Source organism: Lutjanus erythropterus, chromosome 6, assembly GCF_056507025.1.
Source record: "Lutjanus erythropterus isolate fLutEry1 chromosome 6, fLutEry1.hap2, whole genome shotgun sequence".
Lineage (NCBI taxonomy): Eukaryota > Metazoa > Chordata > Actinopteri > Lutjaniformes > Lutjanidae > Lutjanus > Lutjanus erythropterus.
This window is the reverse complement of record NC_139322.1, coordinates 22,580,993-22,607,381: the sequence shown is the minus strand read 5'-3', so window position 1 is coordinate 22,607,381 and position 26,389 is coordinate 22,580,993. Positions and strand designations below refer to the sequence as shown.

At 39.6% G+C, this 26,389-nt stretch overlaps 2 protein-coding genes across 5 annotated transcripts; both read right to left on the bottom strand.

Annotated features, from left to right (window-relative positions):
- Nucleotides 1–5,870: 5,870 nt before the first annotated feature.
- Nucleotides 5,871–9,439, bottom strand: rbm15 (RNA binding motif protein 15). Its single transcript, XM_084721203.1, has one exon. It carries the CDS (start codon nucleotides 9,269–9,271, stop codon nucleotides 6,722–6,724), a length of 2,550 nt encoding a protein of 849 aa, XP_084577329.1. The 5' UTR covers nucleotides 9,272–9,439; the 3' UTR covers nucleotides 5,871–6,721.
- A 5,660-nt stretch (nucleotides 9,440–15,099) lies between these two features.
- Nucleotides 15,100–25,660, bottom strand: alx3 (ALX homeobox 3). Of its 4 annotated transcripts, none has more exons than XM_084721200.1 (6): nucleotides 25,510–25,660; nucleotides 24,263–24,417; nucleotides 21,723–22,044; nucleotides 16,853–17,127; nucleotides 16,281–16,403; nucleotides 15,100–15,830 (listed from the first exon to the last, which is right to left on the bottom strand). In XM_084721200.1, the coding sequence occupies exons 2-6, from the start codon at nucleotides 24,407–24,409 to the stop codon at nucleotides 15,483–15,485; spliced, it is 1,215 nt and encodes a 404-aa protein (XP_084577326.1). In that variant the 5' UTR covers nucleotides 24,410–24,417; nucleotides 25,510–25,660; the 3' UTR covers nucleotides 15,100–15,482. The 4 variants fall into 4 exon arrangements, with proteins under 4 accessions (XP_084577326.1, XP_084577327.1, XP_084577323.1 ...); XM_084721201.1 differs by lacking the exon at nucleotides 25,510–25,660 and adding an exon at nucleotides 25,096–25,236; XM_084721197.1 differs by lacking the exon at nucleotides 25,510–25,660 and having other exon boundaries at nucleotides 24,263–24,577.
- Nucleotides 25,661–26,389: the final 729 nt, after the last annotated feature.

Genomic DNA, 26,389 nt, shown 5'->3' with positions numbered 1-26,389 from the left:
TTACTTACAGTAGGTGACACCTGATGGTGTGTTTGCTGGCAGCCTGGAAACTAACTGATGCACCAACTGCTGTCCAGCAGGACTCTGTGAAGGAAACAGAAAAGCAGAGATTAAAGCCAGGAAAAATTGCGAGCCTCAAAAGTTGTCCATAAGGAAATGCTTTTATTGCGTGTATTGAATTAAGTGTTATATTAATTTAAAACTGCTGTATGCCTGAAATCAGGCATGGTGTCTGAGAATTTTAAGCACTGCAGAAGTGTGAACATTTAACACTGACAGCTGGTGTCAAGACAGTGTTAAATTTTCACTTATGGCAGAGTAAATGATTCGAAAATGCTTGGAATGTAAACGCTGATTGACGTAACAATATCCAAGTCAGTGGTTTTAAAACTGGGTTGCGGGGACCACCATAGGGAGGAACAGAATATTTTACCTTTAATCACATTTTTTGTAATTTGAGAAAATAAAAGGAGAAAGGGGTTTGGGCTTTTTGATTAACTGTAATTAATAATAATCCTAGTTTGATCACTGGTTGACTATGAAGACTCAATTATCTTCGATAAAAACATTATTAAGACAAAATCCTTACTGTTTATCTACCAGTAGGCCTAAATCAGATGATCATTCCTGCAGTATGCATGATTGAGTATTATCATATATGTTGAACTGAGGTGACTGTACAATAATATATTGTTTACAGTTTACTTTTTTACCAGGGCTCTACAGTTAACCAAAATTGTAAAACAGTCAAGTGCAATATCCAAATCACACGAGCTGTAATTTTTTTGATAAAGGAAAAATACATGACACAGCAGCATTTAATGAAATACTGCAGTGCTGCAGCGATGTCCTGGCCTACAAATCTTGTTCTCCAGAAAGAAAACATGGTTGCTTGGTACAGACCTCTACAAATATTAAATCAGCATGATTTTAATATTTTTTTTCAGCGAAAATTCAAATTATAATGCAAAAACTATAATTCCCACCAATTGTGAATCCCAATCTTAAAAAAAATTCAAAATAATCACGATATGATTTTGTTTTGTTTTTTTATCACATTGCACAGCCCTTGTTTGTAGGATATTAGGATGTCTTACTAACACTGGCATAAAATTATGATATGGTGCCTTTGTGAAGGATGATAGTTAATTAACCTTATTTACTTTTGACCCTTCAGTATATTTCATTGGGAGACTTTTGTGCTCTCTGTTTCTCCAGATGTCAGTACATTTAATTCACAAAGTCACCTTTTAAAAGTGTGAAATTTTACAATTGCTTATTTTAAGAAGGTAAAAATTGCCTATTCATCATACTGTATATCAAGACAAAAGCTAATCCAACTCCAAATCAGACTAAAATAACCAATTGTTTTATATATTTTTTTTTTATGTAGATGTTTTTTTAACCACATCTTTTGAACAAAACTAATTGCCAAGCATTATAATGCTGCTCAATATACTGATGATTAAATATTTAGCTGTTTGTGATTAACTCTGTTATTTGACACCGTGGCAGCATGACACACAGAGCTGCTCATACAGCCTCAGTATACTTAAAGTAAAAAGCATACCGGCTTTAGTTAAGTGCTGGCTGCCAGATTAAATGAGTTTTGACCACAGATTGATTTTATTTTCATAATCTATATGTTGACTGTTATCTGGCAGAAACTGATGGATGTACACCCAGTCTATCCACTTGCTGGACCTCCTTTAAATCTCACATTAATATTCTGCACTTCGTTAACTGGAGGTTATCATTTGTGGCCTGTAGTCGTTAACATCTACTAATGTAAATGACAATTTTGTGGCAGAATCAATTTTCTTTTTATAATTCCTTTAAATTACATTTTAACTGATATTGTTGAGGCTTGAACAAGAATAATCTAATAAAGGTTTCTTTCAACAGCATCAATAATGCTATCTAGGAGCGGCTACTTGAAAAACCTCCAATGTGACTCTTAAAAAGAATATGGTGGATTGAAGCTGTTTTTTTGTTCTGCTGTGAAACAGTTAACCCTGCCTGTATTTCTTTGGTAACATTTTACAACATGGTACACAAAAATGTGATGTCACTAGGGAATGAGAGAGGAATAAATCAGAAATGACCTGATATTTAATTATAATTCCTGCATAACTAGGATTCAGGGTAAATATGTAGTAAAGTACTAGTGGACGTGATATATTAATAAATCACTAGGTAATGATTAGTTATTAAATAATTGTAAATCAACATACTGACCATTTCCTTCATGAGTTGTTCCTGATTAACAATGAACCACCTGCTGACTCATTAACTACTTATTACTTAATAATTACTTTTTACCCCCTCAAATTAAGTGATACATGATACTCAGTGGTTACTAAGCAGTCTCTCATTACGAAAAGAACTATTAACTGTTAAGTATTTTCTAAAATCTAATGTTGCCAGGTGCTCCAACAACCATTTAACAATTTACACCAATTTTGCAATGCATTTAAACGAAAGCCTCTGCATGACTATACTATCAAAAATGTAAATATGAGGTACACTGTTGAGACAATTTATCATCACTTTGTTCTGTTGATTCTCAACCTGCTTTATGTGCAAAGGGTTATTATTGTGGGAAGTAAATGACAGTATTATCTTACACTGCTAGATTGATGCCAACCACCATTAGTGGAAATAATGTCAGTAACGAATGGCTGAAAACTACAGTATGTCATTTGTTCTTGTAAACCATGTTGTGTTGACACTTTATACTTACCACTGCTGCTTGAGCCAGGGATACAGACCTGGCAGGCAGCACTCTCTCTCTCTCTTTACTCACCCTCATGCCCTTTCTATACAGCAGCAGTGCAGTGATACCAGCTCTGTCCTGGGTGTCTGGTGTGCATGAGTGTAATTTGTCAGGTACACTGTGAGAGGGGAAAGCAGGAGCTCCGTGGTCCTCAAGATGGCAATGTTTCTCTAGTGAAGTAAGGGGTCCTTCTCAGCACAGAACACTGCATTTGTTTTCACACTAACTCGACTAAAATGGATGGTAGGAGGAAATGTAAAGCTTTCTTTCCTGTGTGAAGCGGCCATAAACTTAAACAAACAGGATTCCTAGAAGACTTTGGGGGGAGGGGTGGGGTCCGCAGCATGGATTCCTTCCAGTGGTGTCAAAAAGAGTAAACAACCTGCCCTGCTCGTGTTTCATCCCCATGCTGCAGCAGAGCTCAGATGACGATGGAGCACACCTTCAGCACAGCAAACGCTTCTTCTTCATTCGTCTCCTCGGAGAGCGATCAATCAGAGGAGGACACAAAGACGGGAGCAAAGAATATTCCTAGCTGAGGTTTGGGCTGATCCTCTTCCCTGAGCCAAACATTAAGTCAAATCAAATCATAACTGGGCAAAGTTTAGCAAAGACAAATCAGCCCAGTGGTTCAAGCTTGGCCTCTGCAGTGAGACAGCCTGAACTGGAGATGCTATGGAAATTTCAGAGCGGTGTCACCCACAATCTCCCGAGTGGAGTGTGTGACGGGCGGTGATGGGACTTCCTCAGCAGCTATTCAGAACCAGGAACAATGCACACGAAACCTTTAGAGTAACGAGCAGGAAGGACAACAGGATACTGGTCACGTGCTGCTGTTTGCTCTGGCCCTCGACTCCCAAACTGCACCGCTGTCTGCCTCTGCCACCGTTTCACACTGCAAACCAGATTCTGGCTGTGAACAAAGGGCAGCGGAGGCTCCTCGATCCTGATCAGGTGTTCACATGCCAACAGGAACAGTTGAGGGTATAACAGGGGATCATGGGGGGAGTAATTTAAGATGTGCAACTTAGGAGCTCAGAACAGGCCTGCAAGCAAACAAGCGATCCTCAAAACGAAACGGGTCTCTCTTCACTGGTGCTAAACAAAACTGCAAATCGTCTCCCTTTTTGCGTGCGCAGAAAACAAAATTTCAAGTGACAACTCCTTCGAAACACAATAAGGCATGGCAGCTTGTTTCTTCAATTCACTTCCATCGAAGAAACATGTTTCCCTTCAAATGAACAATTTATTGATAATCGGTCACATTAGGTGCCCAAACGCACTTGCAGGTATGTGAACAGCTTCGCATGGGCTCTACGGATTTTCCTTTCCCATGACATCAAAGTGTACATTGCTCAATTATCCCATTTTAAAACAGAAGTCATCATCACAGGTGCAGATGGGACACACAACTTAAAAGCTGCACTCACAAACACTAGGTTGCCTTCTCTGCAGAGGTGTTCAGCTCTGCTCTCGTCTCCTCAGGAGTCCAACGTTGAAGTGGATGCATTTTTCACACATACAACAATGTTTTCAATACATTTAAACCAAACTCAGCAAATTATAATTCGAGGTGGGTTACTATTGCATGACAAACATACAATGGTAAAAAAAAAAAAATACAGTAAGTAGGCCTTGGGAACATGTTGGCAGGCATGAATCAAATATTGTCCAATTTAGACCCCTAAATACAAACATTAACTGTTAAAGTGTTTCTAAAACTTTAAAATTACACAGACCTTACTTACTGAAAAAATAGCAGGTTTTTGTTACTTTGTACCAACATTTTACTGATACTGAAAATTATAACTCTTGGAGGACCTACTGATTTCAGAGTAATAAATGAAACAACACAAAATGCTCTAAGCTTTTTATCCATTACTACTGTAGTTTTTCATAGATCACATTACACAACCATGTCTAAGGTAGGGATGCACAAAATAAAATGAATGAATGAAGTTAAAAATATGGAAAACATGTTAGTGTTTGTTTTACTATGCTATGTGTATTGTGTTACGGGTGGTTTGTTTCTGGGGCAAAAAAAAAAATCTCATGTCTGTTAGTATTCAGCATTCCACATAGAGTTGACATAACAATTTAGTTTTACCAGTGGACACACACCAAGTCTATCTTGCAATTTGGTGTTCCGACGTTAATAAAAGATACACTCAGATCCAAACCATGAACCTGAACATAATTTGTAATTTTTCAAACATAATTCACAACATAGGTAATTGAAATACTTGACGTCTTATCAGAAATGTTTTAAAGTCCATTAAAACACATTGAACAACTCTTCTTCAGTACACCGAACTCCATTCAACTTTTGCCATATTCAAGCCATCTTGTTTAGGGATGCATGATAAACAGTGACGGGAAATTTATATTATTATTATTCCAAAAATTAATTTAAAGCTGATAATATCTGATTTGACAGATTAGCCTATGTCAAAGCATTTAATTTGAATTCTTAGGCAAAATGCTCTATAAAAGTATGTTTGTGAAGTTTTCAATGAACTTTGCTAGGAAAAAAAAAACATTTGAACAGTCAGAACTGGTCTTTGTTTTTGTTTTGATAGTCACTTAGAATTGATTAGGTCAGAACTGTGGAATATTAAATAATCTGTTTTTGCTCACTAGATTTTAGCCTTTCTTACCCTAAGATGTGCATAAACTACAGGTTTTATGTGTATATATAGATATGGTGTGTGTGTATGTATATGTATATATATATGTATTTTCTAAATCAATACTGGCCATGGCAAACATATAATTATCAGTTATTGGTATCAGTGGAAAAAAAAAATCCATATCATGCATCCCTAATCTTGTTGTCATAAGGGTGGCATGAAAAAAAACACCAGGTGAATGGAGTGTTGTGAGCTAAAAACAAGTTTTGCAACATGTTTTGACCTTCAAAATGTTACCTGGATTCCTTCTCCAGAGAGATTATCTTTGTAACAGCAGTACCAAATCATTCACTACACCTTTACCCAAAACCTTCATTTCAGAAATGTCATGCACACCTTTGTCTCCATCCATCAAAAAGTGATTACAGTAAAAATATTATTGCACTGTAGTTCAAAGCTTTGAAAAGGGATGTTTTCTGATTCCTCTTCATATAAATACCTCATGTAAGATATAGACACAATAACAAAACCTCTACAGTCTGAGGCAATGCAGTATAATAGCCCAGAAACAAATATGACCTTTGTTAAGCTCGCAGTTTTCAGCTTTTGTTAACACTCTGTCAGACAGATGTGGCTTCAACACTTTAGTAGCTTGTCGGAGGTGTTATTGTGTCCACTGATTGCATTTCTAAATTTCATCGCTCTCCAGTGAAAACCACAAACTTCGAAATGTCAACTTTGCACGAGCTAAGAAAAAAACGCCATGATTTCAGTTTTGTGACAATGCATTTTTCAGATGATTCGGTGGCTTTGTAAATGTTTTGTCTGGCTCAAGAGATCAGAGAATTGTCTCAAATAAAGAAGCACTCCCAGTTTTTCTTCCTATCAGTGGTTTTCACTGGACAGCAACAATTTGCTAGTTCTTTCTTTGCAATTGAGTTCGGTAGCTAAGATTTTAACCCTGTAAATGAACCAAAGGTTTTCTATATGACTTCTCTTTTCTTAAATGAAATTGGAATTTATTCAACAATTGCTCCTCGTATTTCACCATTTTACAGTATCCTGGCTGAATTACTGCAGGTTTATGACCTTGAGAGCAATTCATACACCCATTAAAAATAATTTCAAAAACACACATCCTTTTTGTTTTGTAGGAGGGCACTGTTTGTCCTTTTAGTGGATTACATGGCAACATACAAACACTCAAGAACCATACTAATGTACCCCATAATGCAGAACACACAGCATGCAATAGTTACTGACATACAGCAGATTTTTTTTTAAACATCTGAACTTAGTGTGTTCTGATTTTTTTTCAGGATGCTCCACGGACCACAATCATGACCAGATAGTCCTCTTCACTTTTAGCCAGAGCTTTGGCAGAGGAATCCAGGAACTGCTGGGAGAAATCACAGGGAGGGAAAGCATGAAGAACCCCTGTGTTGTCTTTATCTCTGCTCCCCCCGACAGGCAGGCTGATGACTCCAGCTGCTTGTTTTTGGTTGAGGTAGGACACCAGGTTGCGAAGCGGCCGTTGAGTTGAGGCTGCAGGGTCAGACGAAGATGTATCCTCCGACGTCCCAGGAACTGCAAGCAGGATGGCGTAGCCGCCGGGCCCCGCCACCTTGATGCGCCGGGACACCTCGTCGAGCTTGGGCTGGTCAAGACGAAGTCGCTGGGTGATCTTTAGCTCGCTCACCTGCCTTCCCGTGGTGCCGTCAACAAGCAGGTCGCTGGCTACGTTGTGGTCGCCCTCCAGCAGGTGCATGTTGGCTGGGAAGTTGCTGTTCTTGAGCAACAGCATGCCATGCCAGGCCAGGCTAAGTTTGGTGCCATCTGGTTTGGACGGCTGGCCTCCCTTGGTACTGCTCTCAGAACGTTCTCTCTTTGCTGGCCCCTTAGCGCCATCACCCGCTTTGCGCTTTCGCTCACCAACTGCTGACACGTTGCTGCTTGAAGGTCCCTTGTCAGAAAGATTCTGGCTTTTGAGTCTCCGTTCAGCACCGCCTCTTTCCAGGCTGCTGTGATGTTCTCGTACAGGGGAGGGTCTCTCGCCCCGCAGAGGGCGCTCTGAGTCACTGAACCGCCCTCCGTCTCTGCTGCTACCTCCAGGACTACCATCTGGAGAAGCACGCCTACGCCTTACTGTCCTCTCTGTGCTGTCAGGGGAGTGGTCCATATGGCGTCCGTCATCCATTACGCGTCGCTTGCGTGCGGGTTCTCGTCCCTGCAGCTCTCGTTCCAATGACCATGGCTCCCGTGCCCGTCGCTCACGTTCCAAGTGCTCTAGAGGTTCAAACGGTGAGGCACGTACCCGATCGCGAATAGCCGGGTTGGGCCAGTCTGTCCCAGGAAAAAGCTCTCTCTCCCTGAAGTGAAGCGGCGGTGGAGTCCGTTCCCTGACCCTCAGCGGTTCAGGAGTGGCACGGTGGACAAACGACTCAGCCACCATGTCAAACGGCGGTATGGGAAGAGGCTGCAAAAACTGTTGCTGGTAACGATGCTCAGTGTCTGCAAAGTCCACTCTCAGTCTCCTCTCTGGACCTCCTAGCGGGAAGCCCCTCATGTGCGTGCATGCTGCTTGTGCAGCGTCCAAACTTTCATACTGAATGTAGGCCCAAGTGTCGCCCTTTCTGTAGTCAATGGTCCGTATAGTGCCAAAACGATCAAACTCTCTCGCCAGGGCGGCTAGAGGAACCCAAGGTCCAAGTCCACCCACCCACAGGCGTGTGGTGGGAGTTGCTTTCCCATAACCTATCTTTATGGGGTTGCGGCCCACTACTTTGCCAGACATGCTAAGCTTAGCACGGTGGGCCATGTCAAGGTTCTCAAATTTCAGAAATCCATATGTGCTGATTTGTCCGCGTGTGGGTCTTTTAATGTCCACTTCTGTTATTGCCCCAAACCTGTCAAAAGCTCTCCTCAGGTCAGCTTCTGTAACAGTTATGTCCAGATTGCCTAGAAACAACGTCCTATTGGCTCTTTGGTCATCCTCCGGAGATATAAAATCCTCCTCACGGAAAGCTGCTCTCTCTGCAATGAAAGCTGGACGTGCCCTGGCTTCAAACAGGGCGAACTCCCGGTCCCGCTCCAGCTCTCTGGGCAGAGGAGGCGGCGGGGGAGGGGGCAGCCGTCCCAAGGCCAGCTGCTGTAGCCGGTAGTCTCTGTATCCGAGCCCGGTGGGCGAGAGGGGTCTCTGTAAATGTCTGTGGCTCTGAGCTGCTCCATACAAATCTCTCTCCACGGGGGAGCGGCTTCTCCTCCTGTTGATGTACACCGCCTCGATCTTTAGCGGCCGGTCGTACAGCACCAGCCGTCCCCTGGCGTGCTTAGCGGCTCTGGCGTCCTCCGGCTTCCTGAAGTTCACAAACGCTATCCGTTCATCGTTGCTACGGCTTAGTTTAACACTCACATCTCCAAACTTCTTAAATTCGTGAAAGAGTCCGTCCTCTATATCCTCGTCGCTAAGCTGGGTGCCGAGGTCGCTTATTTTGAGGGTTTTGTACTCACTCTCGGCACTGGGCGGCTGAACCCGCGGCTCCCCCCGTGAAGTGCTCCGCGGTGAGGCTAAATCCAACGTTAAGCTCAGGCTGTGGTTTTTACCGACGGAGCTGGCCGCGGCAGACAAACTGTGATTATTTCCAGTCCGACTGTGACCGTCGAAGTCTCTGTCTCTTTTGTCGCCGAGCAAACTCCGTCTCGTCGAGCCGCCATCGCTTTTGGTCGAGCTGTTTCCATTATTACTCCCACTGGAAACGGAGAGAGCCCCCATTTTCTTGCTGGTCGGATGGCATCCTCCCCTGTCTCGAATATCGTCCAAGGCCCGGGAGCGTTTTTTAATCGGCGACCGCTCTTTACCTTTCATTTCAGTCCACACGGAGCCGACCCTCGGCACGCCTGGGCTGTTATTAGAGCAGTTTCTGCAATTTACTGCAGAAAATTATTGAAATGAAAAACGGATTTATTCAGTGACCCTGCGGCAAAACAACAACAGTCGCCATTTTGTAAAGATTAACGCGAGTGCCCGCCCCTTCAATCTGATTGGTTGAAAACGTGGGTGGAAAACTTTAAAGCGCATGTCAATCATCCGCTGAAGCACTCTAAAATGAAAATAGTATGTGCATTTAATTTTTTTTTTAAAGACAAATATGGAGTCCGTGCCACAAAAAGTAGAAGTTTAAATGTGTAAAAATAAAAAAGAAATGAATAAGAAAATGAAAAAGTAAATAGATGAGTAATAATAAAGTCAAATAACAAAATATAATAAAATAAATAATATATTTAAATTATAGTATATTTCTTATTTATTTGTTTATTCCTTCATATAATGTCAATTATTGATTTTTTTTTATCTGTTTATTTTTCCTTATTCCTTTCCCTTTTGCTTTTGTCATTCTTTGATAGGCCAAAGTGGGTTTCCTGCCCAGACTGAGTAGTCAAAGCCACAGAGATAATCAAAAGCAATAGGGGTAAAAACACGGAAAAATAAAGGGGTGAAAACAAATTACAGCATTATAGAAAAATAAATACATTTTAAAAATTAAACAATATACAGAAACAGAGTACTTTATATGCAAGAATTAAATGTATGTATTTTTTTAATATATATATGTATATATATACATATATCAATCAATAAATTTAAAAAAAGTGAAAATAAATTAAAATGCTTGTTATGATTATTATTTTATATTTTGTTACTTGCCTTTAAATTTACACATTTATTTTCTTATTCTTTTACAGATTTATAACTACATAGGCAAACAACATTACAAACATTACAAGCTCAGCAAAGCATTTATATAGACACTTATTATTTATCACAGGGCTATTTGAATGTATTATTTGGTGAGGTGCTCTGTTTTCTGTCCACCCACGGTGACTTTATTATGGACAGTGCACAAACTATAAACATCTGAAACTGCCAGATTTTGTTACAATAAAAAGGAATCCAGAATTTCACAAGAGGGCAAACAATGTGTTCATGGAGAGTAAAGGGACTGAAACTTTTTTTTTTTTTTTTTTACACAGAAGTCGATGTAAAACCACAAGATGGCAGTATTTGAACAGCAGCTATAACGCTTCAGTGGCTCTTAAACCCTCAACTAATCCCTAAAAATGACCGTGGATAGGTCTGTCTCCGTATGTGGACAAAGCAGGCTGCTGAAAACAGCTGTGAGGTACTTTATCATAAGTATACAGTGGTCACGCTCTAGTCATAATTGTAGGACTTTTGTAAAGATGAAAATGCAATTAACAGCCTTTTATACTGAAAAGTGATTAATGAGCCTAGATTTTAGGCCACTACCTTTAATTAATTCATGCTCAACACTTTAGTTACTTTTATATGCAAGAGTTTGCTTTTTTTGAAGTATAAGTTGAAAATAAAATGAAAATCTCAAACTGGACTTTTACTCCTTGTTGTTAGTCATATTTTTTTTTTTCTTTTTTGCTTCATTCATCCTGAAATCAAATAGCACTTTTCTGATTTCACTGTTTCTTTCAATTATGTCTCATATTTCTGGATATGCATAAAAAACATTTTGCACACTGTAGTAAATGCAAATAATTGATTCAGTGTGGCACTTCACTGTTCTGAAGGGTTTCTTTTTTTTCCCTGCAGATGATGAACTGCTAAATGAAGTTGTACAGATAAATGTTTGGAGGCAGTTAAATACTTCCTGACAGACTGTATTGAACTCGCCTCACTCCACTGTTTGACTGTGTTTCTGTGTTGGCAACACTGCGCTACCACATTGTTTAGCTTAGTGGGACATGTTAATGCTGTTGGACTACTTCACATACAAGGATCTGTTGTGTGCATGTCACAATAGCTGGGCTTCAAGGCCAAGATAAATCTTGTTGTGATCAAAGCTCAGAACAGTGGCCAGCAGGCAGCGTTACAGTTTTTAATGAGCATTAAATCATATTTTTCTGTCCATTAATGAGGCTAAGGGTAGAGTCATTTCCAGATTCCAGTGAGTCTTCACCCAATGACCCTGACACACTGAGTGATGCTTAGTTAATAACTGCCCCCAGCATCCTGCAGTCTTAACTCAACATTTTTCATTTCTTTTCTGGCAAATCATACGAGCCCTTTGTAGTCTGATATATTGAGTTGACACAGATCAAAGCTCATGCCACACCACTGTAACTTAATGACAACTTAATCAAAACTCTTGATCGCCTATGTGGCTGTTAAGATGTGATGTATCAGCCGCGCTTTAACGGCTTCTGGATCCAAGCGGACTGAGCCTGTTGTCCTCTCAATATGCTGCACTGCTGTGTTATGTGTTGTTGGAACAGACCTGAGACAATGTGTCACTCAATCATTTTCTGTGTGATGATTAACCTAATGCTCCGGATATACTAGCTGCCGACACGTTGATAAGTTGTTTTCATCTTTATTTATGTTCACAGTGATAAAAGTCCTGTACTTTTTTTGTCTAAATATCCAAACCAAAACATGATATATCATCTCTAAATGTCTGGCAACTTGCTAGCTACCTTAACACTAACTTACAGATAACTTATAACTCACCTCAACCTTGTAAATATTCTTTTCCACTGATGCCTGGACATACCCTTAATTATAGATGAGTTTCTTGTTTACAAACATGACAGGGTGCACACATATTCTAGGGGCAAAATGGCTGTGGTTCCTGGTCAAATCAACACATATTATGCATGGTTTTGTAAATCCTTGTTGACTCAATCATAAAATGCCATTTCAGAGTTGAATCTGTTTGGTTGTCTTTCATATCATTTTAATATATTATGTAAAATGTCAGCTAACAATGGGTGACTATCAGTATAGTCATCAGGTCTCTGAATGGAATTGCCCCTCTAAGTTTGTTATTCAAATAAATGTTTGGGCCATCCTCCTGCCTGTCAGGCCCAAGGGGGGGAGAAAAAGAGAAAGACACCTATGGTGTTTGCAGAATAAGTTGCTAAATTTGTCAGTACTGGCTTTTTAGATTTAAAGTCGCTAAAAGGGTCTGAAAATTCACTAAATCTGTTAACAACGCTGGTTGTGCTATGTGGACAAGCTTTGTGTGCCCTAGTTGCGTGTGCATCTCTGTGATGACGTTGCACTGAAACCCGTCTACACCGCCAGGGAGAAACATAGACATATTATAGAACTATACAGGGCTTTGCCGCTCAACCCTGCCAGCAAATTTTTCCAACGGACACTTGAAGTATTGCAGCGAAAATTCCTCACCAGCCCAAAAAGTATTTTCCCCATTTACTGTCTAGTTCATTATAATATATCTATGGGGAAACAGGAACACTCATCGCTTTATTCTCAGTGATGTCTCACTAAAGAAAGAGGTTATCGTGAAAAGATCACAGGTTCGTCATTGATGTTTGTGTTTGAGACTTTCCATATGTAGACAGCAACTGATGGTTATAGCTTAATTATATATTACAAATTACATGTGTCCAAAAATGTTATGCAATACATGAATTAATAAAAAGTCATGAACCAAACATTTACTGTTGTCCACTATATTTTCTACATATATGACGTCAACAGACAACAACTCGGCAAGTCATGTAACAGAACTGTTGACTTTCCAAGTTGTTGTTCCGAATTAAAGGGGCATTCACGTGAAATTTCCCAGTCAGGACATAATTTTTCCCATTATTCTGACACCACGTGAATGCACTATAAATGGAATGCACCATGAGCCTTTGAATTATACGTCACGTGGTGTCAGACTTAACAAGCAGATTGTAAAATGAGGGAATTGGTCCTTTAAGTGGAATAAACTGTACTGCATTTCTAATATCGTAAGTCATTCTTCAACAACTGTTCTGACAGAGTTAACATATCAAATTAATTAAGCCACTGAGTTTCCTCTTTTGTTACGGACAGATACATTTGATTAACCTGCTCCCTATCTAAAAATAAATATTAAAACTGAGCATTGATTCCACCATCTGCTATTTCTTCAGCTTTCCTAAAGATGGCCATCGCCCCAATCCCTTATCCCTACTGACAGCTCTTCTTATCTTCTCCACTTAATCTGGGATTTAATCAGGGGGGCTATGTAACTGCAGTAAGGGCTGCCGTCTCCCAGGGCCTGGCTGGAATTTGAAGCTGTGGGTGTGGAAAGTGTTTCTGATGGGTTTGTGCATTCCTCTATTGGAACCACATGTTAGTGGCTCACACAAAACTCCGGCACAGACTCAGGGAATGGCAGCTAATCCGCCCCAGCGTGGCTGTCATGGTGAAGCAAGCAAAAGGGAAGGGAGAGCCAATATATTCTGCCGTAAGCCATGTACACTCCTGGGGAGTATGTGGAGCTTGGGAGGGCTTTGTCCACCACTGGAACTTTCTTTTTTCTCTATTCAAGTTGCATTTCCAATCTCTCACACAGATTGAAATGTTTGCACATCTGACATGAATATGTTGGTATTTAGTAATTTACACCAGATGGGATGGTACCATGCACTTCAGTGTTTCCTTGACAATAAAGTAAATTGTTTGGGGTAAAGCACAACAAGGAGATTTCCTGAAAACAATTATTAGGAATGCATTCAGAGTACATGTGAGACTAAGTACACTCTTAGAAATAAGGGTTCCAAAAAGGCTCTTTCTGAAGGGCAAAGATTCTACCCAGAATCATTTGCTTCTGAAGAACCCGTTCTTGAGGAAAGGGTTTGTCAAGGGATCTTTGACAGGCTGACTGTTTCATAAAGAACCCTTTTCATCCAAAGAAAAAAAACTTTTTGAAAGATGGGTTTCGATAAAGATTCTTTGGACCATAATATAAAAGGGAAGGTTTTATCTAGAACACCCTGGGTGGGTTCTAGATAAAACCTTTAGAATGTAAAAGCATCTGTGTGGAACAATTACACCACAGAAAGGTTAAGTTGTGGAACCTCTCATAGGAAATGTGGGAAATCTTTCACCCTTTTTGTTGGATTCAAGGTAGAACTGTCAGAACTGGTTGGAACTTTTGTAAAAGGTTCTATCAGAAAGCAAAAAGGGTTCTCCGACGTGACCAACATGAAGAACCCTCTAAGGTTAGAGTTAGCACCTTTATTTCTAAGAGTGTATGCCAATGCAACATATTCTTCTTACATGAAGACAACACATGAACACATATGTATTTATAAATGAAAGCAGATAGCGAATAATATTACCCAACATATACGCTCCGAGCCATAGTAACCCCAATTCCTCCGATTAAACTGTGACTCATTACCCAGTTGGTCGGGTTTACCACTGATGCCAGATGTGAATGAAATCCCTGCCGTCTGTGGGAGGCTCCCTACTTTATCATCAATAGTGAAGTGTGGTTCCTCAGTTAGCTTTCCATTAATGAACCTGCCAGTCGCTCCTGATACATGAGGTGCCACCTGAAGGCGTGTTGAAGCGAGGCCAAGTAGGCTGCATGTGTATGCACTCTCTGTGCACTTCCCGATCGCAAAGAAGCTCACTTCCCGCACAGCAGAAATCTTTGTGTTTATGGCAACCACAGCCTGTTAAGCATTTTTGCCTTGCGACCACATTCCCAGTTAAATTTGTGACACAGACTCTTGGTCGACTCTCTTGGTTATCGTTTTTTTTTTTTTTTTTTTCCAAGTCAAGTCAAGGCTAAAATAATTCTGTCTGAGATTGGTTTTGTTCCTTTTTCTTAATTTCTTTTCCCAAAGCAGTTTCCTACTGAATAAGACAGATGCTTTAGATGGAGCCCTTTATTACTGGTCACACTATAAAGCACAACAAACAAAAAACAATGATTAATATGATAATTACAATTTTTACATGCTTAAATAACTTTTTCCTCTTTGGTCTCAGCATTGTAATATTAAAGTAGAACTCAAAACAATAAAGAACAATAAAGTTCCTATTAATACGCTGGGTTTTTTCGTGCAAGAGGCTCAAGTTGCCATCAATGTTCATGAAATTCCTTTTTCAAGATCTTCTGAATTGTGAAAAGTCTCCACATTGGCTTATATAAATGTTAAATATCTGAGTCATATGCTGAGGTGGGTGTGTACACCAGGGAATGTAATATGCTTTGGCTCAGTCAGTGCATAATGGGGAACTGGCACTGTTGTGGTCATGTGGGCCAGGAGAGGATGCTGCCTGGCTCTTTGGCTTTCATCCGCAGCGCCACCAGGCCCGTCGGCTTGTATTCAGTGTCAGGCCCCTCAATGGAAGGTGACCCGAGGCCTCCTGGGAAGCTGTGGAGCGAGTACAGGCCATTGATGCCCGGATGGTGAGGCGGGTGGTGGTGGTGGGGATGGCCGGGGGATGGGGGCATGCCCATGAAGCCCTGCAAATTGCTGTGGGGGTGAGGGTATGGACTCATGCAGGATGAGGGGATGGAGTCAGCTCCGAGAACGCAGCCGGCGCCTGAACCCCCACCTCCTCCTGAAGCTGCCCCCGGCCACAGGTTGCCCTGCATCTGAATGGGGAGAGATTACAGATAGGACACATTTGGCATTTGATGGAATGAACATGGAAAAATACAATACCCACCTCAGCCGCTGCTTGTTCACCCTGCTGACATCTGGCAAGAGATACATAAGTATCTGCTGCCATACCGTCAGATTACAGAGCAGCTTCTTCCCTCAGACTGTGACTGCCTAATTCATCATTAGCGCTCCACCATGCAAGGTAGTTTGTTTTATTTAAATATCTTCAACTAATCTACTGTAGTTTTAAATGTTCTTATTTTAAGAGTAGTAAAGAGGGAACTACATCTAAATCTTGCTATACAACACTGGTGAATAATGATCAATAAGATTATCTTGCAGGCTGAAAACCAAATCAAGGTGCGATACCAGAAAAGGTCAAATTAAGAACAAAAAACAAAACAAAACATGTATGTCATTTAGGATCTGCAGTGGCCCACCTGGTATGTGTCATGACGAGGGAGAAGAGAGATATCATATGTAGCAAAGTGGTTGCGGACCTCCTGGATCTTCCCATAGCGTTCCCGTTTCCTCCACTTGGCTCTACGATTCTGGAACCAAACCTTTCAAACAGAACAAAATTAATGGAATCAACTAATATTGTCCCAATAACTTAATAATTCAAATTGATTAATAATTAAATATTCAAGTTAATTTAACTTATTGGTATTTATTTTCATAACACTTCACACTTTGAAGCGGTGAGTCGCTGTTTTTTTGTTTTTGGCTCAACTTAATATTTTAAGGTTATTGAACATGTTTTCTCAAGTACAACTGAATTAATATAGCTTATTAAGAAAAGTGTATTAGTTTTGAATGATTGCAAAATTTCCTAGATTTGACTTTTCAAATTGAGTCCATTTAAAATTTCAAGCCAGACCAAACACTAGCAGTTTATTTTTACAGGCAAGGTTCAGAGGACAAAAGGTATTGTTCAGGTCATAAACTCTCTTATGCAAATAGCTCTGAAATGAAAAGGTGTAAAATAGGAGGTAGTGGCCGGAACACACACCTGAACCCGAGCCTCAGTGAGCTCCGTCCTCAGGGCGAGCTGCTCCCGGGCGTACACATCAGGGTAGTGCGTCTTTTGAAACACTTTCTCCAGCTCCTCCAGCTGAAATGTGCTGAAGGTTGTGCGATTGCGCCGCTTCTTGTTCTTGCCTGATAGGTCAATGGAATCAGCGATAGAGTCCCCATGTAAACCGCCACCTGGCTCTTTCAGCTTGCCACAACAGTCTGTTCCAATGCCAGGATAGCCCATAGTCTTTGGAGCTCCTTTCTCTCTGACTGAGGCATGAAGGGCACACAGAAAAGGTAGACAGTTATATACATTTTAAAATAAATATGAATTCATATGTTAATTCTTGCATTTTTTGTTGTCAGGTCATCAGTATTCATTTATTGTTTGATGGGTTAAGATTGATGTTAGGTTGTTGTTTTATGGGATGTTGATTTTACTTATGTCGATTTGGCAATCATTAACAATGACATTAAGGTTTTTCTTTCAGAAACTAAGATTTTAACACTGTTTAAAGGCATATTATGTAGGGTTTTCCCAGAAAATAATGCATAGACTCATGCAAAAATCATTCCTCTCAATCATCATGGTTTTTCATTGTTTTGCTGCGCTTGGGATGCTTTACCAACTGAAAAACACCAGTATTTGATGTGCTGAGAATAAGACTCAACAATCAACTATCTGTCACATTTACAAATATTATTTTGTGTGATCTGTTCTACTTTGCATAACTCTTGATGGGGAACTATGCGCCAATAGTTGTTGCTGCCAGACACAATTGAGAAAATATTAATACAATATAATCTTAATATAATCTTAATATAAAATATTTCCAATCTCAAAGAAAGCTTTTGTGGTTAAATAAAGTATAAATATAATTTGACAAATTTAATTAAAAATAAAAAAAGTCTTATTTTTTCCCTTGGTTAAGTTCTTTTGTAGGGCTGCAGAAATATGGTATATGTCCCCAAAAAACATCACGAACAAATCCCCAGCCTAAAAGCATACCAATAGCCAACATTAAATAACTTTTGAAATTGTGGGGAAACTGCAAATGAGGATGAGAAACAACAGAAAAGGTCAGCGCTTTTGAACAATTGAATGATGAACCAGTCCCATTTTCAGTGTCAGAGAAATTATTTTAAGTCTCTCTTTTTTACCGTTTATCATTAATCTCTTGCTTATTTTTCATGCTTCTCAATTTGATTCCCAAACTCAAAGTGCTGTAAAAGGCTGAACTGTGAGACGCCAGAGAAAAGCAACAGACAACACTAATTCAGTCAAACAGTGTTTTTAATTTGATTATCTCAGACAGCCCATATTCAGGCAGTGAACTCTCACTCAGTTGGCTTGAATTAAACCCACAAAGCAATAAATTTTGGAATTTTTTATTTGGAAATACCGAAAAGAAATGTTTAGGGTATATTCTATGGGAATCTTATTGTGCATGTCAAAATATTCAAATTGAGTACGGAAACTAGGATACAAGACATAATTATACAGCAGATGTAAATCTGATAAAGCACAGAATTGTTTGAATTAATAATATACATTCTGCCCTTTACGTTAAGCAGTGAGGGGAAATCTGAAAGCATTATTTCCCTTCCTGTTAACTGACCATGGAAAGGGCTGTTCCCTCCCGCAGTGTTTGGATGTTGTTGTCCATGTTCATTATGTTTAACCCTGAGCTCCAAAACAAAACTCACTCTCCTCCATCTATGCGCAGGAACTCACTCACTGGGGGCAACTGAGACACTACTTTGCTATTTTGCTAATTCAATCTGGGGCCCAACAGAGAGCACTTTTCATTGCAACATTAATTTCCTCGTGTCCATTAGATCCCAACTCACGCTGCAGTTCATGCTGAAAATACTCTGCGTCAAGATTGCAACCTGGGGCCGCAGGACATTGTATAGCTTTTACCCTGTCAAACAGCCACATCCGCTCTGCCTCCACTGCAGTGTAACTGGAGATCTATGTGAAATACGGGAAAAGGCAAATAGAGGATAAATTCAAAATGTGTAGGTAGGAATATCCCGCTGTGAGCACCAGGATCAGTTGAAATACATCGAAATAGTCATGGTAGAAATTTAAGATGCTACTTTTCAAGCTCTCTTGCTCTGTGCCTTAAGGGTTTCAAAATGGTACTTCAGTCTTTAAAACATGTTTCATCTTCCGTCTTTAATGAATATAGAATATTCACTGTTTCTTAAGTTTTCTGCTGTAGTTATTGTAACTGATGAATACTAAAAAATTTAAAAAGTGTCTAATAGCAGGGTTTGAACTGCTGAGTTCATAGCGATCATGTATTTAAATAGTGAGATAAGTTAAGATGTTTACTGATCCCTGGTAGTGGAAATTCAATTTGACAAAGCAGCACAAAATGTAGCAGCGCAAGGGAAAATGTTGTCAAGAATTAAAAAAAATAATTAAAATTAAATCCAGATAAGATAAAATAGATATGCTATATACAATAATTATATACAATATTTTATTTATACAGAAATGTACGATGCATTTGTGTGTGTACCATATATCTATATAAGAAAACTATGAATAAGGTAATAAATGTATTGTGCCTGTGGATAATTTTTGTGTGGGATACATTGTGGCGGATATGTCATACATATACAGACAAAAAACGAATCTCCCACAGAGAATATAGCATATATAGCAAATATGGTATAACATCTTAAAGAACATATTAATGTGTTGAATGTCCCCAGTGAGTAAACACAAAAGAAGCTTTTTCCCGCATTCTGAAATATGAAATTCATTTGTAAAAAAAAGACGAGAAATCCTCTGCCCCTTTTGTTGGAAAATCTAAGTTTGCGTTATAAAAATCAAGCAATTCGTAGTGACACTATTTTATAACAATCAACTCACCCACTGAATGAAATGTCATAATTATGTATTGCAACTGCATGAATTTATTTTAAAAAAATTAGCAAACTAAATTAAAAAAAAGTGTGTGAAGCTGATTGAAGGGTTTCAAATGCGTTGGCCTGTCCCACCATCTCTAAACTTTCCTCCCACTGTAGACAAAACAGGAAGATATGTCTTCCTTTGAAGGTGTACGAATCCAAACTCGAAAACACACAGATGTAGAGCAGCGTATAGCGTGTGTAGATAAACACACACGCACATACGTGGTATCTACTCTGAACATGCAAAGCCCTACTCACTTACAGTAAGAAAGTTGGTAAATTGCAAAATAAATTAAACTAACACTGAATAATTGTCAGTGCACAAGCAAGCATGTGTGTGTGTATGTGTGTGTATGTGTGTGTGTACACATGTGAATTAGGAAACCACAGGCCTACATGCCCCCTTTCGCTTATTTAAACAGCATTTAAAAGAAAAGTAATAAAAGTCCACTTTGAGCCAGGACAGCTGATATCATTATCATAACTAATTGTGAAAAGAGTCTATCTGGTGTCTTTGGCAGTAACATGAATCAAGCTGCTGTATATTATTCTGGACACAGATATCACAAAGTGCTTATCACCGCTCATATCCTCTGTTGCTTTGCAGAATCATCAACACCAATAAATAAAGTGAAAGACCACATCATTTCTTCAGGCTTTGGTTCAAAATACACAGTCGTTAACTTTTCTTCCCAAGATGGACAACTACAGGCTGATATGTCTGACTGCCTCTGAGCTCATGCCTGCTTGTAAAAAAAAACTTGCATATGAAGAGAAAAAGAGACTATTAAAAAAGAGAGATAAAATACAAAAACACTGAACGTTGGCCTGAAAAGCCGACAGCGGACTAGTAGCCCAATGACACACCCAACTTGCTGCCAGACTGACCTTTAACCTCTCGCACTTTACATCACGGACTGTCAAGTGAAAAAAAAAAACTTGCTGACATTTTTATCACAAGTGTGCTTTCATTTCCATACCCTGTAAACAATCAAGTAACACTTTTGCGTGTTATTCTTAGTTGAAATGGCACATTTATGAACCCTGCAAACTGTCAAAAAAGGCTTACTGAGAGGAATTTGGAAAACTGATAACTTTCTTATGTTAATTGCACAGGATAAAGATTATTCTCATATTTTATTCCTATATCCATCCATTTATTTTCATTTATTTTTTCACACCTGTTTACCTTGTGTAGCAAGGCCATTAGACTACTTTATTTTTGAATTGTGAAAATTGTGGAAAATAAATAAAATAAATAATGACATTGTATAATATATAATATAATTTATAATATGATATATTTTTTCCTATATATGCCTAATGCAAATACTTTAGGAATTTAAGCAAAAATACTTTACTTTAATACTTTTTATGCCTCTTATAAATGTCTTTTTATAGTCTATTGTCAATCAACTGTGCTTTGTTTTCACACACAGATATTTGAGGCAGCACAATATGGTAAAAAAAAAAAAAAAAACCTGTTTTAAAATGATTTTGACAGACACTGCGACTGTGATTCATGATTAGTGGGAATTATAATTTTTGCATGACAATTTTAATTTTAACTGAAAGATTTTTTTTTTTTACAATCATGATCATGTGACATTTGTTGGGGTCTTTGTTTGGGTCCAAACAAACAAAAAGTTTTCTTATTCTGGAGAATAAGATTTGCAGCACTACAGTACTCCATTAATTACATTAGTTTTTCATTATAAAGTTTATTTTTTTTTAAATGCTTTGGAAATTGATTTGGATTTTGCAGTTGGCCATATTGTGTTTCGGTATTATTTCAAACAATTGTGCAGCCCCAGCTCAGGCAAATATAAAAACAAGCAAAAATGGAAGGCATGATTAGTTCTTGTCGTCCCCACTTCTGCTACGGTCAGTTGCTCATTTTACATTTATTTTCTTTTTGAAACTTTTTGCTAACTTACCTTCCGAGCTGTTCTCATAAAACTTGCCGCTGATCGATGTGCCCTTCTGTTCCTGGTTTATACTGTCCATGAACTTGCTGTGTTTGGACGGTGAGGCGGGCGGGTTGGCTGGCGCAGCGCCGTGCGTAAAGTCCGCCGCAGCATCTCCAAACCTCCCCATGGCGGCGGCGGCGTACAGGTCCCCGCGCAGGCTGAGACGGTGAGGAAGAGGAGGAGGAAGGTGCGAGGGTTTCTGCAGCTCATCGCAGGACAGAAATGAGCCGGAGCCGCCAGCGCCGTGCTCCAGCCTGGGAGAGTTCTCTGGCGGCGTCCTCCGGCTGCTCTGCGAAGAGAAAGGCAAACATGTCTCCGTGTCCATCTTACTGTAGTCAGAGTCCAGCAGCAGCAGAGACAACAGCAGCGACCGGCCGCTGATGGTGTGTCCGCCGGAGTGAGAAGTTTTTTTTCTCTTCTGTGTTCATGTCAAGTGGGTGGGATTTAACAGATCAGAAACAAAGACCCGTGAGATTTGAGTGTGTGTATGTGTGCGTGTCCGCGTGTGTGTGTGTGTGTGTGTGTGTGTGTGTGTGTGTGTGTGTGTGTGTGTGAGAGAGAGAGAGAGAGAGAGAGAGAGAGAGAGAGAGAGGGAGAGAGAGAGAGAGAGGTCGTGCGTGTGTGCGTGTGTGTATCTGTGTGTCTGTTACAGCATCCAGCAGTCTGATATAATCCGCCAAAAATTCAATCACGTGTGGTTTCTGTCCCTCCAATTAACCATTTAATTCCTATTTCAGATATTGTTATGGGTCTAATCACCAAATGAAGCAGGACAGGAGAAGCAGACAACACACACTCACTCACTCACACACACACACACACACACACACACACACACACACACACACACACACGCACGCACGCACGCACGCACGCACACACACGATTACGCACAGAAAAACTGTGAATAAAACACCTTTTTTACATAATGAAAATGTCTGCTATGTCTTTTGTTTGATTTACTTAATTTAAAACTTTTTTTCCGTACAGCTATTTCCATTATTTTCTTACTTTACTATTTTAATTTAGACTTTTTTATTTTACACAAATGGACATAGCGAGTGGACCTTATCCTTTTCTTATACTTTGTCAGACTTCCTTTTCATTTACTGAACATTTCTGCACGCACAATGCACGCAAACTTAGCCCAACAAATTTGTTTTCCCATCAGATTTCGATGCATTGTTCTACAGTTAACAAATATATGCGTCCTTCTACTAATAAACCAGAAAGGGGAAGCCACTGATAGCCTACCAAAAATAGTATACCAAAAACAAACAAAAACAAAACAAAAACAAATAAACAAACAAAAAAACCCAAAACAACCCCCCCCCCCCCCCCCCCCCCCGAAATTCATTGTTGCATGACAAATTTCTGGTCAGTAAAAAGGCATATGTAAAAGAAAGACACTAATTCAATTAGCGTACAAAGCATGTGGAAATCCTAAGCCTAAATAAAGTAGGCTATTTTTTTTTTTTAAAGCACATTGACATTCGTTCAAAAGACTGTCGAGGTCAAATAAATATGGATAATAAATTAGTCGTAAATTAGTAAATTAATCCTTGCGCAAATAACATAATTAAATATGCTAATTGATATGCTATAAATTAAACATGAAAGCTTCATTGGGATAATTTATTCAACTGGCTACTCACTGCGACATTTGTTTCTGCGCTCACTTTGTTTTTGAACAGCCTAAAAGACAATCATTTTCGTTGAAAATACGTCGGCATTCAACAGAAATTATTTCAAGAATATATGAAAATGTATTTATAAACGACATGATTTATATTTAAATATACAGATAATTTGATCAACTGGCAATTTTGGATGCTATTAATTAGAGCTGAACACTGTAGCGTCAAGTATTCTAAATAAAATAATTAATCGATCGGCAACATTGAAAATAAAGCATGAGTAATCCATGAAAACAAATTCTTGGCCTAAATATAGGTTATCATTGATGTACTGATCAAACAGAAAGTACTCATATTGTTCCAGTGTATTTTACCGATGCCAGTGTCCGACACACACAGTACAGTGAGTCAGCTCGCCATTTCTCTGTCGTTCAGCTCTGAACACAGCGGTGATTTCCCGTGGCTGTACTGAATAACACTGCATGTCTTTTAGAAATGATGGAAACGGCAAAACAATCGTTATGAAGGTCATAACATGTCCCTACTAGCAATGAAATACAGCTTTAATTATGCAATATAATTCTTAAATCTTTGTGGGATTTTTACTTGACAACTGTTTTGATAGGAGTCAATATAAGGATAATAACAAAATCTAAAGTAAAAGCAGAAAATATGCTTTGTCCATGGCACAGAACACAAAACGTGTTGTTAATTTCTTTTTTTTTTTTTTTTTTTTTTTTTTACCATGCAGCTCAAAACTGACTGAATATCCTCAGAGAGAGTCAGGCTCAGGACTGAGATAAAAGGCTCTTTGATACTGACATGTTATCTGCGATCTAGACAAACCTCGTCTAAACACAGTGCACTTACCAGGTTCAGACACGGTACCGCTGGTTTTGGGGACATCTCACCATCTCTCTGGATACCTGAGGCCGCATGCTGGCCAGCTGATGGACAAGTGTGTAAACATGAGGTCCATTTGGGCTGAGAGGCCTGGTAAGCTACATTTGAATCCATCCTGAGCTCTGAAATATCAAAGTGTCCACAGTGTACGTTAAAGATCCAAGTGTAAAGGGAGGTAGAAATATGGAGATGTGAATGACGGCTCCAAGTGAGCTCAAATGCTTGCCTTGAACTTTTTTTTTTTGTACAATGTCTAACCTACATTAGAATTTAAATAACAAATGGAGAAAAGCTGCAAAAGTTGCAACTGTTATGTCAAAAAAATCAGACATTAATAAACAAACAGGAAAACATTTTTAATCATTCTAATTTGTTTTATTCATACTCTAATGTGCAGAAAATATTCTCCCAAGAGACTCATGAAAGTGTAGTCATGAACAAAATGGAAATTCCAGTCTTCTTTTGGATACAGCTTGCAAAGCTCGCATGGAAAGGAAGGCTCCTTAAAGTTTAAAATGATTAGTGACCTTAGATATAAGGCCTAATGACATTTATGAGTAACATGACTTACATTAACATGTTTGGATCAGTAGAGCGGAGGGGCTAAAAAAGACTGTGCTGTCATGTTAATCACAACCACAGTGCCACCTTTTACCCTCACACACACTCCTGAGTGTATTCATCCCCCGTAAACCTCAACCTAGGTGTAGTTGCCAGCATTTATCAAGCTGTCTGGCTGACCACCATTAAAAACCTCATAATTCTGTTAGAGGGGAGTATGAGTTTTAAGATGTACTCACAGAGGGGGGGACACACACGGATATGTTTCTCAAATCTCGTGACAAGCATGTCCTCTGTAGCCCGAGGCAGCAGAGCACTCTTGAATTCACGAAGCCAGCTGAGTAAATGCATTCCAGAAATGTGGGCAAGAGGAAGAACGTCTGCGCTATGATCTCAGAGCCGCCGCAGGTAATAGTGTTTATATGAATACTGCATCAAGAGAGCAGAAGATGTAGAGGATTATGGGTATGTTATTTGCTGAGGAATCAAAGTCTCCTATGTGGACTGTTAGCAGGGGAGTCCATCCACACATGTACTGAAAAGTCCATCTTTCAGAGTAAAACAGACATTGACATCTCTGCCACATCACACCAAAACAGAGCAGTGTCCTTCATGAAATAAACACAGTATGTGAAAATAATACTAAATCTTACCTCAGAGAGAGAAGTGTGCATTTTATCTTCACCCACTTGCAGGGAAAGAAAAAGCAGTGGTTAAAAGCGAGGAAATGGCAGAAAATAGCAGCAACCCGCTGTCCATACCATGACCAGCTCTTCTCGCTGCTCCCCGTGGTCCTAAACCCTTGTCCCCCAAGCCTGTCCTGGGCATGACCCTGCACAGGAAATCAGTTCAGCCTGTTGGGACTCCCAGGTCTCCCCCCGCCGCCTCCCGGCTCTGGGCACAGACAGCGTGGATAAAGGTGACCCTGCACTCTCACTGCACGCCCTGCGGCCCTCAGGCTAAAGAGCCACTTCCACCCCTCCCTCCACTACATCCTTTAAGCCTGGCTGTCAGTCTGCAGGCCTCTGTCACACACTGTTACACCTTACATCCTCTGTCTTATGCACACAACGTAAAGGTCCAGTGTGTGAGATTTATGGGTATTCAGTCGCAGAATATGGCAGAAATGCAGTGTAATATTTAAACGTATGTTTTCATTAGTGTATAATCACCTGAAAGTAAGAATCACTGTTCAAAAATAAACATAAAATTCTGTTGGAGGTTGTAATGATGTAACACTTGTGAAAGAGGCTAAAGCAGACACAACATGGTCTGTATGGCTATTAATCATGCATGCGAGCAGATAATTCATTTTACTAACTAACTGACAATGAAAGTCATTCTCGATATATAATTTCTAAAACTTCTTCATCATGTCCTGTGGTCATGTCACACTTGAACTATTGGCTGCAGTGTCCCCATGACACTGTATGGACCAAAGGCTCCATCAAAAATACACAGTGAAAATAATCTGTTTGTTATATTGACATCAAACAAGAAACATGACAATTTTCATGACCGTTTCAATGGCTG

Coding starts and splice junctions, on each gene's coding strand:
- alx3 (XM_084721200.1), bottom strand. CDS start 24,409: ATGGATTCAAATGTAGCTTACCAGGCCTCTCAGCCCAAATGGACCTCA. Junction 22,045..24,262: donor CGGTACCGTGTCTGAACCTG/GTAAGTGCACTG, acceptor TTCTCTTCGCAG/AGCAGCCGGAGGACGCCGCC. Junction 15,831..16,280: donor CTCGTCATGACACATACCAG/GTGGGCCACTGC, acceptor CTCCCCATTCAG/ATGCAGGGCAACCTGTGGCC.
- rbm15 (XM_084721203.1), bottom strand. CDS start 9,271: ATGAAAGGTAAAGAGCGGTCGCCGATTAAAAAACGCTCCCGGGCCTTG.